Here is a 24,718-nt window from a genome sequence, read left to right as displayed (position 1 = left end):
CAGAGCAATTAAGCCATGTGCTACAGCTATTGAACCTGTGCTCCAGAGTCCGGGAACCATAGCTACTGAGCCCTAGTGCCTTTACTGAAGTCTGAGAGCCCTAGGGCCCATGCTTGCAACAAGAGAAACAACTCTCATGTCAACAATATTGAACCTAGAACATTTTTATAAATTCCACTCATATCTCCAATTACAAAGAAAATTAGAGCCCTCTCTAGAAGTTGAGTTTTCCCTCTGTATCTTTAGCTTTACATAGCCAAGATCATATTCCTAATCATTCCTCTAAAGCTTTCCCTTCTTGCTATGTTTCTCTGCACTGTTCTCAGTATCACCGGGTTCCTAATCACCACTTAGCCAAGCTTGAAACACCAAATTTGCTTCAGTTCTTCCTCTAACCTGTCATCCTTACCCGTGGTGTTGACTCTGTCCTTTTAAAGTTTTTACTATCACTTTTACTCAAATCCCTTCTATACACTACCTAGACCATATTCCCTTAAGCATGCAACTCTGATCATCTCATTGATTTGAGCAAAAAACCTCTGGGCCTACACACTATTTATAAGAATAAAGTTCAATAGTGAAATTATTAAAGTCATTGATGAAAATTAATATTCACTGGATGTGGACACACGACACTTAATTTCTCAGTCTCCGTTTGCTGGACTCTAAAACTGCTCTAAGAACGGTCATCAGGCTTCACAGTTTTGTTGTGAGGCTGTGAAAATGTTTTCAGAAGTGCATACTGCTAAACGAGTTTGAAACTTTATTTTTTTTTTCCCCAGGACATACATCCATCTGTTGAACATGTAACATTCAGACTATTCCCTTCACCGTCTCCGCCTGTCTCCTGCTGCGGGCAGTTACAAACTTGGTCAATAACCGTCCTGGAAGGACGTGAGGTCCCCGGCTACGGACGTAGGTCAGAGATCTAAACAGGCAGAAAGATTTTCGGGGTGGAGCCGGGGCAGGGCATGACCTAGTACCTGGCAGCGCCGCCGATTGGCGGAGAAGAAGGTTGTTCCCTCAGGGCGGGCGCTGATTGGCTGCGGAGGAGGAGTCATGACGTCCTAAGTTGAGCAAACACCTCCTCCTCATCGCCTGCATCCCAATTTCGGCTGGGAATTTGGAGCCTCCCCTCCCCGGGTCCCGGAGCTCAAAGGCGGCGGGGACCGGACGAGGTGAGGGGGTGGTGGGGTGGGGTGGGTGCCAGGAGGAGCTGAGCTGATGGGCAGTGGGCTCAGCCTGTGAGATGAGCCTGAGACCGCTGGCGGGGCTCTGCCTATCCGCCCGGAGGTGCGGGCGAGTGTTCTGCCTACTCCTCCCTGCGGCGCTGGGGACCCGGGAGCTCCGCGGACGCCGGCCGTTGCCGGGACAAGAATGGGGAAGAGCGTGAAGAGCGTTCTCTTCTCCAGGCCTCCCTCCAAGCGTTTCCCTGCGGACGAGGGGTGGGAAGTCGGGGGCAGTGGGCGCAGCCCCGGAATTTCTGTATAGGCGGGAGAAGGGATGGCAATATGGATTTCTTTTTTGGCCAGGGCTGAGGTGGGGGGCGGTTGCTGGGGAGTAAAGAATTGGTATTGAAGTTGTAGAACAAAGCCTCTGTTAATTCTTGGACTGCGTGCTTATTTAGACAGGCGGCTGCGGGAGGGTGGAAGGCAGATGGCGGCGGGCACCGCCCCTCCGGCCCAGCACGCTCGCACCCCCAAGCTTTCTTTCGGCGCAGTTACTGGTTGACCTTTTAAGCCCCTAGCCTGCTTAAACAAATTCGGATCACAGACTTATTCACACTGCCCATGTGGACCTGACCTTTCTCTGAGATGGAGGCCGTCCCCCTCCATCCTCTGACGGGAAGAGTGCGGAAGTTGAATGTTTGGATATCAGCGTCTCCTGAATTTCTGAGACCTCGCAGGCGCTCTGCGGGCCAGTGGGACAGTTCACCCGCGGAGCGGGCGCGGTTAGAAGCAGTGAAATACCCTGTTTAACTCAATGGGGCTAAATGCCCTGGCTACTTCTGGAAGAAATATGCTTTCCAGGTACTGATTTTAGGAGAGTGGAAGTGGGTTGTTGCGTGGAGAGAGGGAAAGAATGTGTTTAGTAACTGGAACGAAGACAAGCATTTTTTGATGTTGCTATTCGGCTGTGAAAATGTAACTGATTAGGGCGACCTAGTTGTGCACGGGAGTGAACTGTCCTCCACTTTGACATATGGCTTTCATATACTCTATATTCGGAGAAGGAAATGGCAACCCACTCCAGTGTTCTTGCCAGGAAAATCCCAGGGACAGAGGAGCCTGGTGGGCTGCCCTCTCTGGGGTCGCACAGAGTTGGACACGACTGAGCAGCAGTAGCATAACTCTATATTAAACAAACAAACAAAAACCAGCCATGACACTTGGTGTGGACGGCTTCTATATGTGTATGTGTGTTGGCAACTGCTCCCTCTCTCGCTCCCCCTTTTCTGCTATAAAGAGGAGTGAACCTATGGGCCACAGGACATTCTAACTGTGTAACCTGGTGGCCCTTCTGCAAAATGAGCTAGGAGGACAAAGGTTTAAGTCAGTGTCCCCAAATGACTTTCCCACTCTCCAGAAAATCCTATTTGTTATCAGCCTCGCTTGTTATTGGTGACAGCATCATCAGAACTCTGATTTATTTGTCATTGAAAATTTATCCCATAACTAACCAGTCCTCTAAGCATTAGCAGGATTTTGGAAATGATCTTTGGTGGGTAACCAATCCCATTTGACGCAAACTTTTCATTTTTTCCAAATATTCTTTTATTAATTTTCTCACAGAGATAACACTACAAACAGTGACAAGTTTCTGTGGTGAGGCCACAGAAATTTCTATGGAATTTGTGGAATCACAGAAATGCTGTATATCTGGAATGGAAAGTAACCAACAATGTTATTACCATATTCATAGAATTAAGATACAGTCAATTATAAGATGCATCCTCCTTTCAAGGATGCTAAAATGTGAAGAAAAAAAAAGTAAATTTGATGAAATATAGTATTAAAGTGTTAACTTATTATCTTGAACCCTCATGCCTGAAGGGTAAAGGTAACGAGAAGGCTTACTGGGCTTTTTTTTTTTTTTCTAAAAAAGTAAGAAGAGGGAGGGATGAACATGGAGTCATTGTGAAGGCCTCCCCACAGTGTGACCCAGAGGAAGGGAAAGTGATGTTCAACTGTCAGGGGTGATGGATGGCTGTGTTTACCTCTGAGGAGAGGGCAGCCTTGCAGCCATTTGCTTAAACATTTACTGAGTGTTTAATGACATGTAAGGCAGTGCTCAGCACTTTATGCCTCAGTGCAAATAAACTTCTCAATAACCCTGTGAGGTAGGTATATATCCCATTTTGCAGGTGAAGTACAGACAGATTAAGTTACTCACCAAGGTCTTTGAGTAAGTGGGAAGCAGAGGAACCCAGGCCATTTATGGAGGAGAGTAGTCAGAATTTTTTGTGAGGTATCCCCCTCCTATTTTTGGCTCATGGTCACTGCAGTTAATGCAGGTAACTTAGGTGAATATCCTGTCTTTCTCTATAGTGCTTTTGGTATTTTGTTTCCCTGTTTGTGTACTTTGGCTGGATCTTCATGAGTCAGAGTGCCTATTTATGTTCTAAAATTTGAATGCCTTTGTAATCCACAGTGTCCAGTCACTACTATGCTTAATGTTGTTGTTCAGCTGCTAAGTCGTGTCCGATTCTTTGCGACCCCATGAACCGTCCTTCACTGTCTCTGGGAGTTTGCTCAAATTCATGTCCACTGAATCAGTGATGCCATCTAACCACCTCATCCTCTATATACTATATTTAATAGAATCAGCATATTAAAGCTGAAAAGGATGTTATCTTTATATTCCAGCCTGAATTATGAAATTGAAGTCAAGGAAGGAGTCCCATGTCTAGTTCTATGTCTCAGCAACCAGATCTGGATTTTAATACCATTTTTATTTGTATTTCATAATATTCATTGGTCTATGAGATCTTGGCAAGAGATTAGCTCTTTTGTGAGCCTTGTTGGGCCAGTGGCAAATATGAATCCCTGTTCTTATTCATGAGTCTATTTTGTTTGCTTCACTGGTCTTTATGACATTCATTTAAATCTGCTCATTTATTTATTCATTCTGTCGCCAAACATTTAAATTCTCCTGTAGGGAAGTCACTGGAAATATAGAGATGAGGAAAACAAGTCATTTCTTCAAAGAATTTATAGAGTTTAACAAAGACACAAACAAATAAACATTGTGGATCCAATTCAGAACTAACTTTGCATTCCATCTCAGTGAAGCTACATTTGTGGGCTAGAGACCAGGAGACTGGCAGGTCGTATTATCTTTGGATGACTTTGAATAGTTGATGGACTTGAGAACACATGATAATTTTAGATCAGTTAATTAACACTAACAGATACGCCTCCCCCTCCAAGTCTACTTGTTTTTACTTCTAGTTAACTGTTTTGTAACCGGACTTCCCTGGTGGCTTAGATGGTAAGAGCATCTGCCTACAATGTGGGAGACCCGGGTTCGATCCCTGGGTCGGGAAGATCCCCCTGGAGAAGGAAATGGCAACCTACTCCAGTACTCTTGCCTGGAAAATCCCATGGATGGATGGAGGAGCCTGGTAGGCTATAGTCCATGGGGTTCCAAAGAGTTGGACACAACTGAGAGACTTCACTTTCACTTTCATTTTGTAACCAGTTTAACATTAAAAGAATATATCTATGCAACAGGAAATAGAAGTATGGAGGACAGTGTTGTTCAAGCCTCATGTTCATGCCTCGTTCTAGCAAGCCTTGGGGTTGGGAGGTACTTGGAGGAGTTCTAGGCTATCACTAGGTGTTCTGTTCATTTGGAACTCTTATGAACCTCTTCAGGGTCATTATGGTCTGGATGCCAAATATGTAGCGTGGGCGAAGACCCATGGTCATGCAGTTGCTTGCCTTTATTGTATCAGGGCTTCCTGGGAAACTATGGCTTTTATTTATTTATTTTTAGTTTTAAAAATATATTTATATATTTGGCTGTGCCAGGTCTTAGTTGCAGCACACAGGATCTTCCATCTTCTTTGCGGCTTGTGGGATCTTTAGTTGTGGCATGTGGGGTCTAGTTCCCTGACCAGGGATTAGACCTGGGCCCCCTGCCTTGGGAGCTTGGAGTCTTAGCCAATGAACCACCAGGGAAGTCCCATTGTGGCTTTTTAAATACACTTGCATGTTTTGAATAAACTGGAAGTGAGGGTATAAATCATTTGCATTTCTCACCCTTTATTTATTTTAGTCAACTGAAGGCTACTCCATCCTTAGTCACTCTAAATTTAACCAAAATGTATGCCTGATTGTATGCAAACAACTTGACATTGAGGAATCTCCCCCTGTGATTTGGTGGTTTTAGAGAGTCACTGGATTGTATTCTAGTGGAATTATTTCAAAGATCTAAAATATATGGACAAAGAGCACATTTCTGATTTGGGGGCTAGAGATAGATGATATGGCCTTAAATTTTCTTTAATAAAGAATGTGTAATCCTTTTTACATGTCCCAGTGAAAGCAACAGAAATTAGAAGGGGCCAAGCCTAACTCTGTTTTGTACTTTATTGTTGAGTTGCTCAGTCTTGTCCGACTCTTTGCAACCCCATGGACTGCAGCATGCCTGGCTTCCCTGTCCTTCACTATCTCCCGGAGTTTGCTCAAACTCATGTCCATAGAGTCAGTGATGCCATCCAACCATCTCATCCTCTGTTGTCCCCTTCTCCTCCTGCCTTCAATCTTTCCCAACATCAGGGTCTTTTCTAATGAGTCATAATACCCTCAGTTCAGTTCAGTTGCTCAATTATGTCCGACTCTGTGCATACTCTATCTTGGAGCAATTCAGAAATTCTCACTGTTACGTATTTCTTGATGACCTGAGAATGAAATGAATGGTGGTCCCAGAAAGTTCTATACTTGAGACCAAGACTCAAGGCTCAAGCAGTTACTGATATAATCAGATTCTCTATAATCATCCCCTTACTAAGCATCCAGAAACTTAAAATTTACCTTGGCCAGGACTCAGGATGGAGTTTTGGTGGCATGTAGGAAAGGGTTGATGGAGGCACCGCATGCTGTGGGAGAACTGGTCATACAGTCGATACCATATGGATCTGATTTCTTTCTGAATTGAGCTGGCAGTAGTAACATGCATTGGATATAAGAGGCATGGATTTGCAGGCTTTGGCGAAGAAGAATCCCTAGCATTAACTGTTAACCTAGGGATTCGTCTCTGGCTTAAAAACAACCATGCTAGTCGGATTTCACTTTAGTTGCTTCATCTGTAAAATGATGAGAATAATAGTACCTGCTTAATTAGATTGCCACAAGGAGGAAATGAAATACTGTATATAAAGTGCTCAGTGTAGTGCTTGACATATAAAGTTAAATCAGTGATAACTATTGTCCTATTTCTTTAAAAACAAAGTGTTGGGAATTGGGATTCAAGAATTCCCTACAAAAAGTGAAAGTAGTTTCCTAAATAAAACAGAGAAGGTCAGCCTCTGCTACTTTCGTTTCCTCTTCCCCAGGAAAGTCTGCCTCTGCAAACACGTGTGTGTATTACGTGAGTGTATGTGTCTGTGTCTCCTCCCACACCACTCCCCCGACTCCAAACAAAGGGAAGAGGAGAAGTCAGAAGAGTGTTTCTGAGAAAGGGGAAGCTGTGGTTATAAATCAAACTTGGGCTGAGGAGAGAGACTTGAATTACTTGGCTAGGTTTCTGAATCTTTGTGCCAAGAACTGCTACTAAGTATAGAAGATTAGGGTCACTTGGTCACCCATGGTATGGGAGATAGAACCCCTGCTGGGAAGATGCGACCGTTTGTGGGCTTGTCAGTATGTTGAGAAGAATCATTTGTCTTTGAAACTGATTTCATTCGTAAACATGTGGGTGCAAGTTCTATGAGATGTTGCAGATTTTCCTTTGGCTGGAGGGAGAATAAATGTTATGGGCTTGGACTTAACATAGTCTGTTTAAAAACAAAGCTATATATATAAACCAAAGCCTTAGATAGAGTAGGTAACAGTCTTACTGAAATGTCGATGTACTTACTGAAATGCATTTGTAAGAACTAGTCTTACTGAAATGTATTTGGCCTGAGTAAAAGTTAGCCTGAACTCCTCATGATCAGACTGTTTACTTGCTGTGTGCTGTGTTTTCTCTCCCTGCCCTTCTTCTAAAGCCTTCTTAGCTGGACTTCTTGCTGTTTGCTTTATTCTTTTACTCTGTGTTGTGAGTTATCCAATAAATTTTCTATCTAGGGTGATAAGTAGTTCGCCTATAGGAAATGTACTTGTATGTTCCATTGTTTCAACAAAGCTTCCCTCTCTTTAAGGTGGGTCTGATTTAGAGATTGCAGTCTGATGTAACAGAAATGTGTTCCATAAGAATTTTTCTATATGCTAGGGAATTTCTGGAAGATGTAAGATCATTTAGTATCTATATTTTGATGCCAACCTTAAACATAGAAAAGCAAGGTTTAGCATCCAAATGATCTGAAATAACCTCTGACTACTAAGTTTATGTTCCCATTTGAAAACTGTTTAGTATTTATGCTTAAAAATTTTTTGTACAGTTTACTCTGTGCTGACACATAGTAAGCCTCTTGTAAATATTTCTTAATTGAACAAATGAATAGAGTTATATAATCTGGGACAGCAGTTAGAGAACTGATTAAGACAGGTCTGGGTTTAATGTAATAGCAGGGAGGGGTGGTAGGGTAGAGGACAGGTTGGAAAGACGAAAAGCAACAACAGGGTCAGCAAAGTGAGGCTGAGGGGTGTCAGGTGGGGCAGGGGTTTAGGGGTATGCTTTCCAGCTTCTAACAGCTGTGGTGAAAAACATGTTTGTTTTGTTTTCTTAAGTTTCCAGTCTGCCAGAACCAATGCTTTTATAAAATTCAGTACCAATGAATTACTAGAAAAAATGACCCTGTCATATAAAGATTTCTAAGTGCCTACTTTCTATTTCTGTGCATATATCATCCTGGACCAGTAAAAAGCAGTTCAGTGACCGACAACAGGCTGTAAAACACACTGAGTCGAACTAGTTTAGGAAATGATCAGAGATTAAACTGGAAGGAGGTTGGAGCTAGATTGTCAAGGATCTTGTACATTATGAAAGGATTCTAAAATTTTCATCATTAAAATTGGTATAAATGATCTTCCTATATTTTATTATAGATTTACTTGCTTAAATCCTTTGTGCTGAATGTATGGTTTGATAAAACATATATTTTAAAAAGATGATTTTGACATAGAGAATATTGATTAGCATCCTGTCAGTGCTTGGAACTTTTTGTTTTTTTAATTTTGGATTTACCTTTGTTTGTGAAAGTTCAGTTTTGGTTTGGTAAAGGAGCACTGTAATGTCATCCAGGTTTCCCCTCTCCCTTCTGCACCTTGAATCTGTCACCACCCGGGCTGGTTGGATTTTACAGCAGATTTCTCAGGAGACCAGAGCTGACCTGTGAGTGCCCCTGCCTTTCATCGTCCAGCTCTCACAGTGTCTCTACAGTCACCAGGTTTCATGATGCTGCGGGTGTCCAGAACCAAACTGGGCAGGCTGAGCCCCGGCCTCTCCAGAGGGCTTCACCACAAGGCGGTGATGGCCTTGAGGCGGGAGGATGTGAATGCCTGGGAAAGGCGGGCTCCTCTGGCTCCCCGGCACGTCAAAGGGATCACCAATCTGGGATACAAGGTCTTAATACAGCCTTCCAATCGGCGAGCCATTCATGATAAGGTAATATTTCTAATTTGTAAAGATATGTGAAAGTGAAATGCCTCTATGTATGAAAATTACAGAGCATCTGAGTGAACGTAACATGTTAGCTGGGCTGTGCTGTGCTTATTCGCTCAGTTGTGTCCAACTCTGCGACCTGTCAGGCTCCTCCGTCCATTCTCCAGACAAGAATACTGGAGTGGGTTGCCGTGCCCTCCTCCAGGGGATCTTCCCAACGCAGGGGTCAAACCCAGGTCTCCCATATTGCAGGCGGATTCTTTACCGTCTGAGCCACTAGGGAAGCTCAAAACGTTTGCTAGTGTCACTTAAGGACCACACAACAGTATTTCTTTACTTCGGTTGTAGTGAGATTATATAGTTAGGAGACTTCTAGTCTCCTACTTTCTTGAGCCCAGAATTTAGCCAATAAGTATTGTTTTCACCTCATTCCATGCTTTCTCCAGTTTAGGGATGACATCCTCCCCATCATTCTTTCATGTGCGACCCTGGTTCTAGGATGTTTCCAGGAAATGCTTTACTTTGTAGAGTTTGTTCATGAGTCCTAACCTTGCCAGTCACCTCACATTCATCATTCTCTTCGTTCTTCACCATAGTCTTATGACACAGATTTAACTTTTATTTTGACTTTAGAGACACGCACGTGGTTTTTCTTTTGTGAGCCATTTGAAAATATGCTGCAGACAATGACACTTTCTCTCTAAATGCTTCAGTACGTATTTCCTAGGAATAAGTCGTCTTCCTACATAGCCATAACTGTCGTTTCATTTTCACACCTAAGAAATTGATAATTCCACAGGATCACCACACATACCCATTTCAAATTCCCCTTTGTCCCAAATGTTTTTTATGATTTTTATTTTAAGCAAGGTTTAAATAAGGTTCATTGAATTTATTATTATGTATCTTTAGTTCTTTTAATCTAGAACAGTACTAGGTTTACTGTTAACTAGGCTTATTTTGGTGATCCTTTTGCAATGTATACACCTGAAACTAATTTTGGTATACACCTGAAACTAATATAATGTTTACACCCGAAAGTAATTTTGGTATATACCTGAAACGAATATAATATTCAGTTCAGTTCAGTCCAGTCATAGCCGACTCTTTGCGACCCCGTGGACTGCAGCACGCAAGGCTTCCCTGTCCATCACCAACTCAAATTCATGTCCATTGAGTCGGTGATGCCATCCAACCATCTCATCCTCTGTCCTCAGTAAGAAAATACTGAATGGAATTTAATATTTCTTAGAAGAATGTTTTTTTGCCTTTAGAATGCATCTCACAAAGAATATTCAGAGTGCTGTGTTCAAAACATATCTGAACTAGTTTTTCTATGTGGTTACATGTCAATGTGCTATCCAGTTGGATTTATTTGTTTTTGTTTCTATTAAATTTTAACATTTGCTTTTAAATTCTTTTTGATTTATTTTTAAAATAAGTTAAATATTTATAAGCTTTAAAGATTTTGTTGCTGTTTTTCAGTCGTTAAATCGTGTCTGACTCTTTGTGAGCCCATGGACTGTAGCCCTCTAGCTCCTCTGTCTATGGGATTTCCAGGCAAGAATACTAGATTGGGTGTCCATTTCCTCCTCCAGGGGATCTTCCCCACCCAGGGACTGAACTCACATCTCCTGCACTGCAGGTGAATTCTTTAGTGCTGAGCCACATAGTGAAAATGAAAGTCGCTCAGTCGTGTCCGACTCTTTGCGACCCCATGGGCTATACAGTCCATGGAATCCTCTAGGCCAGAGTACTGGAGTGGGTAGCCTTTCCCTTCTCCAGGGGATCTTCCCAACTCAGGGATCGAATCTAGGTCTTCCACATTTCAGGGGGGTTCTTTACCAGCTGAGCCACAAGGGAAGCCCCTTTGAAGATTAAAACCTTATAAAAAGATCCAACACAGAGAAGTCTTGCTCTTATCTTAATCCCCCACGTCCCATTCCTATCTACCTTGTAGGTTACTGTTTTCATTAGTTTCTGATCTATCATTCCTGTTTCTTCTTACAAAAATGTGTGTATGTGTTTTCTTACTTTCCTTTCAATCTTATACAGAACCTCGTATACTGTATATACTCTTTCACACCTTGCTTTGTTCTTTGGCATATCCCCTGATGCTGGGAAAGATTGAAGGCAAAAGGAGAAGGGAACGACAGAGGATGAGGTGGTTTGATGGCATCACTGACTCAATGGATGGAGTTTGAGCAAACTCTGGGAGATGGTGATAGACAGCGAAACCTGGTGTGCTGTAGTCCATGGGCTCACAGAGAATTAGACATGACTGAGTGACTGAACTGAACTGAACTGAAGGCATATCCTGGAAATCTGTCCATGTCAGTTCATAGAAATCAGCTTCATTCTGTTTAATGTCTATGTAGTAATTACTCTGTTATTATTGCTGTCTGATTTATCATGATGTATTTAACCAGTCTACTATAAATGGGCAGATTGTTTTCAGAAAAACCAGACATGACCATGTTTATTACTTTTACTGTCTCTCCTCTAGATTTATGCTTTCTTTCAAGTAGATTCCTAACTAGATTTATCTTCATTTTATTTAACTGCCACCTCTGATGCTTTAAAAATTCTGCCTGGATCATGCTACCCCTTTACTTAAAAATCTGAAATAATTCTTTGTTGCCTCTATGTACTAGTTATGAAATCTCAGTTTAATGTGTAAGACTCGGGTTTCCCATTGATAAAATGGGGATAATAATAGCATCTACCTCATGGGAGTTTTAGGAATTAAATAATTCACCCAAAGAGCTTAGCAAAGCATATAGTAATTTATTAATAAATACCAATGATTATAATTTTTATTCAATAAAACTCATATTCACCATGATAATATTGACTCTACTTTTCTAAACTGATTCACTTATTATGCCCTAAACATCTCCTTACTTTCCCATCTCCATATTTGTATGTGTTTCTTCAATGCCTCTTACTGGTATTACCACCTTGTATTTCCTCTCTCTGTTCCTCCAAATCCTACTCAGCCTTTTAGATTAATTTAAATTTCTATATTTCCATGATCATCTCTCCTGGGAGTTATCTTAATATCTGTTAAATTAATATATCATTTAGGTTATTAATAACCATACTAATTATCATTAAGTAATGATTATTCATATTAAGTAAGAATAATCATACTATTCTTTTGAATTCAACCTAATACATTGTGCCTCTGATTCTTTCTACAGTATTTTGTGAGCCCCTTTACAGGAGGAACCTTGTCTGTCTTTCTTTGGGTTTTGTCTCATCTCTATTACAATCAACTGTACAGAGTAGGACAATAGTAAATACGAATTGAACCCCACTCCCCAAAAAAAGAAAGAAAAGAAAATGTTGCAGATTTATGTCTTTCTTTTAAAAATATACTCAAGTAATAAATTACCGGGCTTCCCTGGTGGCTCAGTGGTAAAGAATCCACCTGCCAATGCAGGAGACACGGGTTCAATCCCTGGATCAAGAGGATCCCCTGGAGAAGAAAATGGCAACCCGCTCCAGTATGCTTGCCTAGGAAATTCTGCAGACAGAAGAGCCTGCCAGGCTCCTGTCTGTGGGATTGCAAAGAGTCAGACAGAACTTAGCAACTAAACAACAATAACAACAATAAACTACTATTTAGCATTTCATGTTTCACAGCATTGTTGAAAAAACTATATTTTACAAGTATATTTAAATCACGTGTTCTAGTGTGCTAGTGGCTATTAACTGTTCTCAAGTAAAATTATGTGCTGAATTTTCTGAATTTTGTTTTTGCTGCCAAAGTCAAACATGTTAAATTCATCTTTAGTCAGCAAGTAAGAATTTTAGAAGTAGTTTTTCCATTATTTGTTCCTTATGTTTTATTCTTGCAAAAGTTTGTGCCTTTAACTGCTAAATTTATTTAGTAAAGAAAATATGAATACAACAAATCAGGGGACTAACTTTCAATCAAATTTGCATTCCCAGGAATATGTCAAAGCTGGTGGCATTCTCCAGGAGGATATTTCTGAAGCTTGTCTAATTTTGGGAGTTAAAAGACCACCAGAGGAAAAATTAATGCCCAAGAAGACTTATGCATTCTTCTCCCACACAATAAAGGCTCAGGAGGCCAATATGGGTTTGCTGGATGAGATCCTAAAACAGGTATTTAATGGCCAATATTCATAAACGTTAATCCCAAAACTTTTTTTTTTTTTTTTGCTTTTAACTGTCAAGCAGAGTTTTAGTTTTCGCATCTAGGAAATGCATCATGTTATTCACCTTAACAGGAAAGATGATCTGTAAGATAGTGCTTGTATAATTCAGTGGCTGTTAGGGCTCCTCTGCAGGGCAGGTTCATAACAAGAAGAATCAAACATATTTCATTCCTTTTGTATTCTAAAATGGAAAAAATGATAGAAACACTTGTCCCAAATGATGATTAATTTATAAGGTTAGTTGGTCAAATATTAGCGAGTAGAATTTTACAGCTGAAAAGAACCTTAGGGATCATACAACCCACCACCTTAATTTTTCAGATGGAGCCCAGAGAGGTGAAGCAAATTGACTGCGGTTGCTCTGTAGTACCAGAACTGGACTGGAGACTATTTTTACATTTATTTTTACATATTCATAAGGGAAAAAACTTTTTTTGAGATTATTAATGCTGTGAAAAAACTAGCATCTATTTAAATTACAGAGTATTCACTCAGCAAGTATTTACCAAGTGCCTACACCGTGTCTGACACTGATTACTGCAATGAACAGAGCTTATATTTGAGTGGAAGGAGACAGATGATAAATAAATGACACCTCATACATTGCTTGGTGATATACGTAATGGAGGTAAATATGATACAGTAGAAAAAAAGGAGTGCTGGGCACTGGGGGAGGTGACAATGCTAGTTTAAATAGGATGGCTGGAGAGAGCCTCATCGCTAAGTTGGAGATGAAGGATCAAGCCATATCCATCTGGCCAAAGTCTGCTAAGCTAGGAGAATAGTAATACAAAGCCCTGACAGTCTTTTTGAATGGAGGATTAGAGAAAATCGTGTTCTAAGATGCTTTTTCTGCCTGCTGTGTGAATAATAGTTGGAAGTGAGAGGAGGAGAACAAAATTAATAAGACTGTTAGTCTAGACTAGTCCAGATGCTAGGCTGCCAATGATGGTGGCTTGCATGAAGGTGGCAGAACAGAGGTTGTGACACATGGACCAGTCCTATGTATATTTTAGAGGTCTGAGGCCACAGGAGTCACTGATGAAGTGAGTGTGGACTATGAGAGAAAGAGAGGAGTCAGAGCTAACTCTAAGAGTTTGGTTTCAGTAACTTAAAGGAGTTGCCTTAGATTGAGATGATGCCACTGCCAGAGGAATGGGCTTGTATGGAAGGATCGAGAGTTGGGTTTAGGACCTGTTGAGTTTAATTTGTCCATTAGACATTGAAGGGGAGAAGCTGAGTGGGCCATTGAATGTGAATCTGTAGTTCAGGAAGCCAGCTCCTCCTGATACACAGTTGTTAGAGACTAGAAGGTATATAAAGGCATCTGGTCCCATCACCAAATGGGAAATAGATGGGGAGACAGTGGAAACAGTGTCAGACTTTATTTTATTGGGTTCCAAAATCACTGCGGATGGTGACTGCAGCCATGAAATTAAAAGACGCTTACTCCTTGGAAGGAAAGTTATGACCAACCTAGATAGCATATTGAAAAGCAGAGACATTACTTTGCCAACAAAGGTCCGTCTGGTCAAGGCTATGGTTTTTCCAGTGGTCATGTATGGATGTGAGAATTGGACTGTGAAGAAAGCTGAGCGCCGAAAAAATTGATGCTTTTGAACTGTGGTGTTGGAGAAGACTCGTGAGAGTGCCTTGGACTACAAGGAGATCCAACCAGTCCATCTTAAAGGAGATCAGTCCTGGACGGACTGATGCTGAAGCTGAAACTCCAATACTTTGGCCACCTCATGTGAAGAGTTGACTCATTGGAAAAGACACTGGTGCTGGGAGGGATTGGGGGCAGGAGGAGAAGTGGATGACAGAGGATGAAATGGCTGGATGGCATCACTGACTTGATGGGCATGAGTTTGAGTAAGCTCCAGGAGCTTGTGATGGACAGGGAGGCCTGACGTGCTGTGATTCATGGGGTCGCAAAGAGTCGGACACGACTAAGCGACTGAACTGACTAAGATTAGAAGAGGGTAAGGAGTAAGTGTGGATGTAGAAGTCCAAGGTCTAAGTCCTGGAGTAAAGATATTAGACTGTTGGAAACTAGACTAGCAGTTGATAGTAGGCAGAGGACAGGAGAATTTCATGAACAGTAAAAGCAGTAGAGGAAAATGTATTTTATATAGGCATCCAGAATACGTTCTTAACTATTTTCAAATTCACTAAACAGAGACTACAGTTAATTTGCAGTGTTTCAAAAGAACAAATTAAAAACTAATTAATGAAAATAATAAGAAGAATGTTTCACCTTAAGCAGATAAACTCCTCAAAAAGTATTTCAGAAACTTTTTGTTGTTGTTGTATGAACTTTTGTTCATTTCCAGAAAATTAATAAAAACAGACCCAGCAGGGCTGCTTTTGGGCAACATTTTTGTAACAAATTACTTGGATGAATATTAAATATTCTTGAATACATAGACATGGTAAAAATTATATTATCTTTGAGAAATAAATAGATTGTTTAAGACATTCTATAATTACAATGTGTTAGTAGCTTTTAAGCATGAATTAATAGGAGATTTCCAAGAGAAAGGGAAGATTCTCAAGGGAAGGGGAAGGATATGATTTTAGTGAAAATGAGGAAGTGAAAAACAAGCAGCTTGTGTTATTTTTAAAATAAAGTTTACTTGTGAAAGCCTGGAGAGAGAAAACAGAGAGAAAGAGATACTAAGAGAGTCAGAAAGAGAGAGAAGAAGAGGAAGAGAGAGAATGAGATAGATTTGTGTGTATGGACTTGAGAGGGGGGTTTGTTGTCATTTTTAAGGTAGAAGGGAGACTTGGGCATATTTAGAATGGCTGAGGGGAAGGAACACAGTAAAGACAGATAATGCAAGAATGAGAATAAGTTCAAGAGTGGTCTTGGAAGACACAGAAAAAAGTTGGGATCTAGCTCACAGGGATTAGTCTCAGGAAGGACTTGTTTTTGACACTAGAGGGAAGGATGTGAGGATGAATGGGGCGTTATATGGAAATATTGGTTGAAGGTGCTGGGCTAAAAGTTGAAAGATATCATGCCTTTGTTATTTTATTGTCTGCCATCAAGGGACATTAGCATCCTGCTAGCAGCATTCTTTCATTTCTGATCACAAACCTATCCTTGGTTTATGACCCAGCATTTTCTAAATATTTCATGGTGCACCTCATGGTAACTTCTGTTAGCAAGTCAAGATATATTTTATAAGAGGGAAAAATGTGAAATATTCACTTGCTCATATTGTGTTCTACCCATTGAAATTAAACTGGATGATTTAGAAATTTTTTATCATTTCTTCAGGAAATCCGACTTATTGATTATGAGAAAATGGTGGATCATAGAGGAATACGGGTAGTGGCATTTGGACAGTGGGCAGGTGTGGCAGGTAGGTATCCAGGGCTGTTATATCACTCACTGTCTAAATTTGCCTGGGAAGTAACTGTGTTTTCTCTTTTCTGTGGCAAGAGGATGGGAGTGTTCATTTCCACCAATAAAAATAAACATGGGAGGTGTAAGTAAGGATGGTGAATGTCAGGGGAATAAAAGGAGACACTACATTTATTACAAAGATAAAGAAAAGGAACAGAGAGAAGGACAACAGCGATGGATAGGTTTGGAATTTTTCTGTTTGGGAGCTGGAAAGAGAGGTCAGTTTGGTAATGAGAAATTTGAAGAATGGAAGAAAGGGTGAAATGGGAGAGGTAAGATATGGAGATAGGAACCAATGGAGGAGAAGTTTAGCAAGGATAAGAGGTGGAATTTGGGGGAAATTAACACTTGATTTTTGTCCCTGCTATTACTTTGAACCATCTTTAGTTGAGAAACACTACATGTTATAACTTTGTATCAGATTAGACTACTTGAAGGTCTGTGATTGCCAGAATAAGTGGAAAATTTGTAAGGTACAGAACACAAAACACTATCAACCACCATGACATCAGTGACAGTTCTTGAGTACCCAGCATTCCACCTAGCAACTTGTAGTGTTGTAGCCACGCATTCTGGGAAACAAACTCACTCAGAAGGACAATGCAGATAGTGGAGTAGTTTATTACACCGGCGGGCCCAAGGCAGGGTCTCCTTTTAGCCAAGGACCCTGACCAAGTTTTCTGAAAACCTTATATCCCCTAAGTGTACGTGCCCAAACCCACCTCCCCAAATTCCCTGAAACTAGTCTGAACAAAGGAAAAGAAAGATACAATCAAAGTTAACCCGTGATTCATATGCCTTAAGCCTAGGAAGTTAACAGTGGACAATTATCAATAGGCCTGTGGTCATACCCAACAAGCATAATAGGATGTATGATTCTATTTGGTTACACAGATAATTAGGGTATTCTTTTAGGCAACAGAGAGTCTAGGTACGAGCCCTGGGGCTCTTCCTTCCAGGGGGCCTGGTTTTCCAGTTGGTATGTCGTTTCCATAGATACTGGGCATAGAGCTCAAAGTCCACAGTCCGGCCCAAGATGGAGTCCTGCTTTCAAGATGGAGCCTCCTTCATTCCCCCATCTTGATGCACTTAACTCATAGTATGAGCATCATTCATAGGGATATATTGCACCCTAACTCTCCGACCTCCAATTTGGGAGAACGACATCAACCTTTGGGTTACAAAGTTCATAATACATTGTAAAATAAAGGGTCCACAAAGCAGACCTATCAAGGCAACTATAACAATGGTAAATATAGTTTTCCACCAATCACCCTTCACCCAAGATAGGACTGAAGTCCAAAATGGAAGATTATCATCAGACGTAACTTTTACCTGACCTTTCATGTCATCTAGGGTGGCTGATGTATAGCCAGATAAGTCAGGAATATATACACAACATTCATCTTTCAACTTTAATTATAGCACAAGTCTCTCTTTTTACTGAAACTATGGTTAGTCTCAGGATGAAAGCAGCAAGTCCTTGTAGCAGCAGTTGATTGTAGAGCTTCATCTCTTTTTCTTCTTTAAGATAATCTTGGTTTCATGGGGATCAGTGGGGTCCCTCTGTGCAGTCCTCTCGGCGTCCTCCAGGTCTGCGTGGTATGCTCTCTCCACCCTCATGTGGTGGATTCAGGGAGTGACACCTGCAACTTTCTCTGCAGTCGGGCTGGTTAGAACAACAGTATATGGACCCTTCCATTGTGGGGCCAAGGAGTCGTGTTTCCAGTGCTTGACCACACCTGATCCCCGGGTTCACATTCGTGAATCTGTTCCCCAAGGGGGAATGGCACCCTTTCTTGTACTAACCTAGTCACCTGATTTATTACCTTACCCAGTTCCATCTGCTGTGAAATCTCATCTCCCCTTACCTGAGGCAAAGTTGTTGATACCTGTTGTATTATGGGAGGGGGCCTCCCATACACAATTTTGTATGGAGAAGAGCCATGGGACTGTGGGGTCATCCTGAGTCTGAGCAGAGTCGTCAGAAACAGGCCCACCCAGGAGCAGTCAGTCTCTAAGATCCACTTGGAGAGCGTCTCTTGTAGTGTCCAGTTGGTTCCTTCCACCATCCCAGAACTCTGGGGCCTATATGCTGTATGTAATTTCCACTTGATGTTTAAAGTTTTGCTTACTTGTTATACTAAATCAGCTGCGAAAGCCAGGCCATTGTCCGATCCAATGCTGGTGGGAAATCCAGATCTGGGAACTATCTCCCTAAGCAGGCATGAGGCTACTTTTGATGTTCTTTCAGTCCGGATAGGAAAAACTTCTACCCATCCTGAGAACATACATACTATGACCAGCAGGTAATGGTAGTGTTGGTGAGGTTTCATTTCAGTGAAGTCCAATTCCAGGTGTTCAAAGGGCAGCGTGCCTTTCAGCTGAATCCCTGGAGGTTTCTGTCTGTGCCAAGAGGCAGCTTTGACCTGTGAGCAGGCAGTGCAGTTCTGAGATTTTGTCCTGCATAGGGAAGAGAGGCAGGGAACCAAGAAATATTTTCAAATTAGCTCTTCCTGTTTATCATGGCCTAGATGGGTCACTTGGTGTGTTTGGCTTACCAGAGTGGATGCCAGCTCCTCTGGTACCAATAATTTGCCACTTGGCAATTCCCACCATCCCTTTTCAGTCTTGATGACCCCTTCCACTTTGGCTAGTTGGTTTTGGGCTTCAGTGTATTTTGGAGAGTCCAGCATTAGCTCAGGGAGCTCTGCCAATATGAGAGCTTTAATAGGGGCTTCACTTGTCACCCCCAAGGCCTCGGCTGCTTGTTTAGCAGTCTTATCTGCCAGTCTGTTCCCTGAACCCGGGGGGTATCCTCTTTTTGATGTCCTCAGCAGTGTATGACTGCAACCCTTTCTGGTTCCCAGGCAGCATCTAATAGGGTCTTAAGTTCTTCCTTATTTTTAATATCTTTTTCACTAGCTGTCAAAGGCCTCTCTTCTTATACAGAGCCCTGTAGTGTGGCAAAAGCATACATACCGAGAGTCTGTGTAAATGTTTGTCTTCTTACCTTTTGACGGCTGGAGGGCCTGGATTAGAGCATATAGTTTGGCCCGTTGAGCGGACCAGTGTGATGGCAGAGAGCTAGCCTCAACGATGGTTTCTTCCACGACTACTGCATATCCCGACAGTCATTGTCCTTGCTTCACCCAGCTGGTGCCATTGGTGTACAGGACCAAATCTGGGTCCAGGGTTGGCTGGTCTCTCAAGTCAGGTCTGCTGGCATATTTCCTTGCAATCACGTGAGGGCCCACCTTGTCCCTCAAGAAAGAGAGTGGCCAGATTCAGGGCCTGACAAGGCTCAGTAGTAAATGGGGGTTCTCACATAACAGTCCCTGGTATTGAGTAATCCGGGATGTTGACAGCCATTTATGGGGTCCCCTCGCAGGAGAGTGTTGACCTCATGCGGGACTTTTACGAACAAATCTTGGCCCAAAGTCAGCTTGGTTGCCTCCCGGACCAGTAAGGCAACTGCAGCAACTGCCCGTAAGCATCCCAGCCACCCAGTGGCAACACTGTCCAGCTGATTAGAGATAAGCCACGGGTCTGTCCCATGTCCCCGTAATCTGGGACAACACTCCCGTAGCCACCTTTGTCCTTTTCAGTCACATAAAGAGTAAACGGTTTAGCAAGGTCTGGCAGGCCCAAGGTGGGTGCTGACATAATTGTACCGGGTTTGAGTTCTATTACCAGTGGGACTTGTTTTGCAAGCCTAGGGGGGTTGTCTTCCGCCCAGACCTCAGGGAATTGTTGAATTAACTCTCTCTCTTGACTGTTTAGCCCGTCCGGTTTCCTTGCCGGGAGATTGTGCAACCTCCATTCATCTTGAAGGGTTACTGAGAGGAAGAGTAAGTAGGTGTTTGAGCCCACTCGAGCAGTGGGTCTTTCATGGGGGAAAGGTCACTTGTGCTCCCAATTTAGACAGCAAGTTTCTTCCTAACAAAGGTACTGGGCATTTAGGGATGTATAAAAATTCACGAGTCACTTGGTGTCCCCCCAGCTGACATTTTCAGGGTAGGCTAGAGACACAAAGGCTGCATTTATCACCATCTGAGACCCAGCAGCCTCTGGCTGGGTCTATTGGTGTATAAAGTCTACAGGCCTCGCACAGTCTTTCGCAGAACTCAGAGGGTGATTCGCTTTCCCTTTGAATCACTTCGGAGGGTTTTGCGATACTCATAGCTTTTCGGGCCCCCTCTTGAGACCTAGTAAAAAAGTCACCCGATATCTCTCCAGGTGGCCCTCCCTTCCTCTGTGTCACGGTCCCAATCAGGCCCCTCATCGGGGGCGGCTGGTTCTGCCCTCGCTGCGGGTTTGCAGTGCCCCCAGGCGCCATTTCTCTGAACCATTTTCTGGCCTCAGTTAGGATCCTGTGTCTTCCCTCAATGCTGGAAAGGGAGACTATAGTTAGATTATGTCACCCCATGTAGGGCGGTGGGTTCTAACAATAGTCTCCATTGGCCTAATCATGGCCTTTAGCTCCCCCGAGTACGGTGGAGCATGTCTCTACCAGTTTAATGTATCTGTAGGGGAAAATGGCTGGTAATAACAGGCTACAGGGGCTGATGGTGGTGCCCCATGCGTCCTGACCTGGAGGCTGCTGTAGCTCTCTGAGGGGCATCTCTAGTGGGGTTCTTTCCCCCTCTTCCTTGGCAGAGCGCAGCCTCTGTCTAATTGCTGTGTTTTCTTCCCCTTCCCATCAGTACTCACCAGAGAAGTGGATACAATCTAGGAGGTCCAGCTGAGGTGGAATTCTGGGGGCGTTGACCAGAGGTCTCCATTGCTGGGAATTGGAGCCTGCCGAAATGGTGGCTCTACGAACTCCGGGAGAGCGGGTGGAAGAGCAGCGGCTGCTGCAGGAACTTCACCTGGCCCTGGATGGGGCATTAAGGCGGCCCCCGGTCCTGGTGGAGCCCTGGGAGGCAGGCGCATCATTATCCAATATGGGGGAGGGGTCAGGTCATCTCCATCCAAATCCTGTAGAATTTCCTTTTTTATCATCAGTCAATTTTTGTGCCATTAATATTTTTCCCTTTCCCTTCTGAATACAGAACCTTGTCCAAGTAGGAGGGTCTTGAGCTAACCTTAGCCATAAGTCAATATATAGATATTGATCCAGGTGTCCTGGCTCTCCTGTGACCCCTGTAGAGATTGCTTCTGCTATTTTTAAGTTCATGGTGTTCTCTGGTGGCCATCCTACTCCCATAGGGGGTCATTCAACCTCACAGAGTATGTGGAGGTGGTTAGGCTTCATCTTCACCCCATTGCTACTGCTGCTACTGCTAAGTCACTTCAGCCATGTCCAACTCTGTGTGACCCCATAGACGGCAGCCCACCAGGCTCCCCTGTCCCTGGGATTCTCCAAGCAAGAACACTGGAGTGGGTTGCCATTTCCTTCTCCAATGCACAAAAGTGAAAAGTGAAAGTGAAGTCGTTCAGTCATGTCTGACTCTTTGCGACCCCGTGGACTGCAGCCTACCAGGCTCCTCCGTCCATGGGATTTTCCAGGCAAGAGTACTGGAGTGGGGTGCCATTGTCTTCTCCAAAAGCATGCACAAGGTACCCCATTATTAAACTGGCTTGCAAAACAAGTAAATGTAGTTCATGCTACAACACTGTATGCTTACATATATCTACATGGTAAATGGCATGTTATTTATTTTTTTTATTATTTATTTTTAATTACTATGGGGAAAAAAGAGAACGCAGGATTCATACATGTTACAACATGAATAAACATTAAAACCATCTTTAGTGAAAACAATCCGTATAGAAAAGGCCACCCAGATCCCATATTCACCATGTCTGCTTTAAATCCATCAAGTATGTCCAAATAACTGAACATCTCAGTAACACTCTACAAAAAAAAGGGGGGGGGGGCGGAGTGGGGATGAGGAAAAGGTTGGGAAGAAAAGATATATTCATATACCTGAACAATTGCTGAAAGGGAAGTGGGGCTGTGGATTGTATTATAATGTAGAAACCATATGATTTCCTGATTTTGGAGGTTATGTGCTGGTTCTGCAGGAGAATGCACCCATTTTGGTAAAAACACATAGAGTATTTTAGATGATGTGGCAAATGCCAGCACTTTTTCCCATTGCTAGGAGTTTTCTGTGCATTTTAAATTACCAGAAAGTAAATTGTGTTTCAAAACAACCATGTCAATACCATAAAAGAAAATCAGATTAGACAGGCATGAAACTTTCTCACAGAGGCCAGGACTTACCCAGACGAAGTTCAAGGGAAGCTGTGATGCTCACCACCCTTGAAGGAGTCCACATGGGATGAAGAAGTACTGTGGGAAGTCTATTAGTAACCACCATGTCTTGAGTCCTCTGGATGACCCAAACTCGTGTCCACCCAAATCCCTGCTTTAAAATTTTAATCATGCATTCCAATACAGTTGCCTTAGATTCACTTCCCCCCATCTTGCTTACCTTCTCGGACCTTCTTCTACTTTTCCTTTTCATTCTGTCTACCAAGTTCTCAGTACCCTGTGTACTTCTGATATCTCCACTCAATGACACTTAAATTGCCATTCTGCCTCCTTCCTAATTGGGGTGAGAAGAGCCTTACCTGCCAGATCCCAAAGGGAGAAGGGGGATCGGCCTGTCTTCACCTGCCGGTCAGCACAGCTGAACCAGAACACCACGTGATCCAAGACCGTTTCTCCCTTAACTTTTAAAGTCCATTTTGCTTTGGTGGGCTTGATCAGGTGCGGATGAAAATACAGATGGGTTAAATATGCCACGTCCCAGGCCGTCTCCAGAAAAGCCAGTTCATGCTCATTTATGTATCCCCCTCCTTCTAGCCTGACAATTCCGAGGGGGTCAAGAATTTCATAGCAGATGGGACACTTCCTTGAGGAGGGCAGAATACAAGCACACAAAAGCCAAGTTTTTTCTCCTAAAAATCACCTGGCGATGGCTTGGTAATAATTTTCCCCAAGACGGCGTGGACCCCACCTCCTAAATGACCTTCACAAATTTCCTTCCTAAGCCCTAACACGCTCACCAACCTGTGTACCTAGCAATTGTTGCCACCTGCCTATTCCAGGCCCCTGTGGGTCTGTCCTCTTCTATTCCCTCCTGGGGGGTGATCAGGCCCCCTCTTCCTCCCTGCCGCGTGGTTTCCTCCTCACCTGAGCGCTCAGTTCCCCTGCTGCCGTCCACTACCTGCTAACGTGAAAGGTCCGGGCATTGAGAAGCAGAATCCTTCCAGGGGGCGAGGTGCCTTCCCCCCTCTAGAAGATTCGAGCCGCAAGACCTCAGAGTAGTCCCAAAAGGGACTTGTCTCCTCGAAGTAAGGAGTTTCCCAGCCAATGCACCAAATGTTGTAGCCACACGTTCTGGGAAACAAACTCATTCAGAAGGACAATGCAGATAGCGGAGTGCAGTTTATTACACCGGCGGGCCCAAGGCAGAGTCTCCTCTTAGCCAAGGACCCTGACCAAGTTTTCTGAAAACATTATATCCCCTAAGTGTACGTGCCCAAACCCACCTCCCCAAATTCCCTGAAACTAGTCTGAACAAAGGAAAAGAAAGATACAAAGTTAACCCGTGATTCATATGCCTAAAGCCTAGGAAGTTAACAGTGGACAATTATCAATAGGCCTGTGGTCATACCCCAATAAGCATAATAGGATGTAAGATTCTATTCGGTTACACAGATAATTAGGGTATTCTTTTAGGCAACAGAGAGTCTAGGTACGAGCCCTGGGGCTCTTCCTTCCAGGGGCCTGGTTTTCCAGTTGGTATGTCGTTTCCACAGATACTGGGCATAGAGCTCCAAGTCCACAGTCCGGCCCGAGATGGAGTCCTGCTTTCAAGATGGAGCCTCTTCTGTCTGTTTCCTCCTTCAGCAGAAAAGAATAAATATTCCTTTCAGGTTATTTGGAACATCCACCTAGATGGGCCATGTGCTGGGTCACAAAACAATCCTCAATAAATTCAAAAGTTTAAAAACCATAGAGTATGTGCTCTGATTATAATAAAATTGACTTTGGTATTATAATGCAAAGATATCTAGAAAATTTCCAATATTTGGAAGATAAACCATGTTTTTTTAAAATAATCCATGAGTGCAAAAGACCTCACAGGAAAAATTAGGAAATATTTTTAATTGAATGAAGAATTAAAACAGCACACCAAAATTTGTTGAATGCAGGTAAAGTGGTTTTAGAAGGAAATTTATAGCATTTAATGCTTTTATTAGAAAAAAAGAAAGCAAAAACTAAAAGCTGGTTATTTTTATCAATTTTATAATCTTCCAGTTAGATAAATTTTTAAGAAAAGAGACAGAGAAGCCACATTTTAAAAAAAGCAATATTAGGAATACAACAGGA

At 42.7% G+C, this 24,718-nt stretch overlaps 1 protein-coding gene across 3 annotated transcripts in view; it reads left to right on the top strand.

Moving 5' to 3' along the window:
- Positions 1 to 1,078: 1,078 nt before the first annotated feature.
- AASS (aminoadipate-semialdehyde synthase) overlaps positions 1,079 to 24,718 on the top strand; it is a 73,326-nt gene continuing 49,686 nt past the window's right edge. Inside the window, exons 1-4 of one of the 3 annotated variants that reach the window (XM_043463573.1) lie at positions 1,079 to 1,178; positions 8,548 to 8,772; positions 12,727 to 12,903; positions 16,240 to 16,324. In XM_043463573.1, the coding sequence (XP_043319508.1) occupies positions 8,560 to 8,772; positions 12,727 to 12,903; positions 16,240 to 16,324 (475 nt within the window). In that variant the 5' untranslated portion in view covers positions 1,079 to 1,178; positions 8,548 to 8,559. Of the gene's footprint in view, positions 1,179 to 8,470; positions 8,773 to 12,726; positions 12,904 to 16,239; positions 16,325 to 24,718 lie in introns of all 3 variants that reach the window. The other 2 variants (XM_043463575.1, XM_043463572.1) reach the window with 2 other exon arrangements.

Source organism: Cervus canadensis, chromosome 3 (assembly GCF_019320065.1).
Source record: "Cervus canadensis isolate Bull #8, Minnesota chromosome 3, ASM1932006v1, whole genome shotgun sequence".
Lineage (NCBI taxonomy): Eukaryota > Metazoa > Chordata > Mammalia > Artiodactyla > Cervidae > Cervus > Cervus canadensis.
Note: the sequence above shows the minus strand (reverse complement) of the source record. Positions and strands in the feature narration are given on the sequence as shown.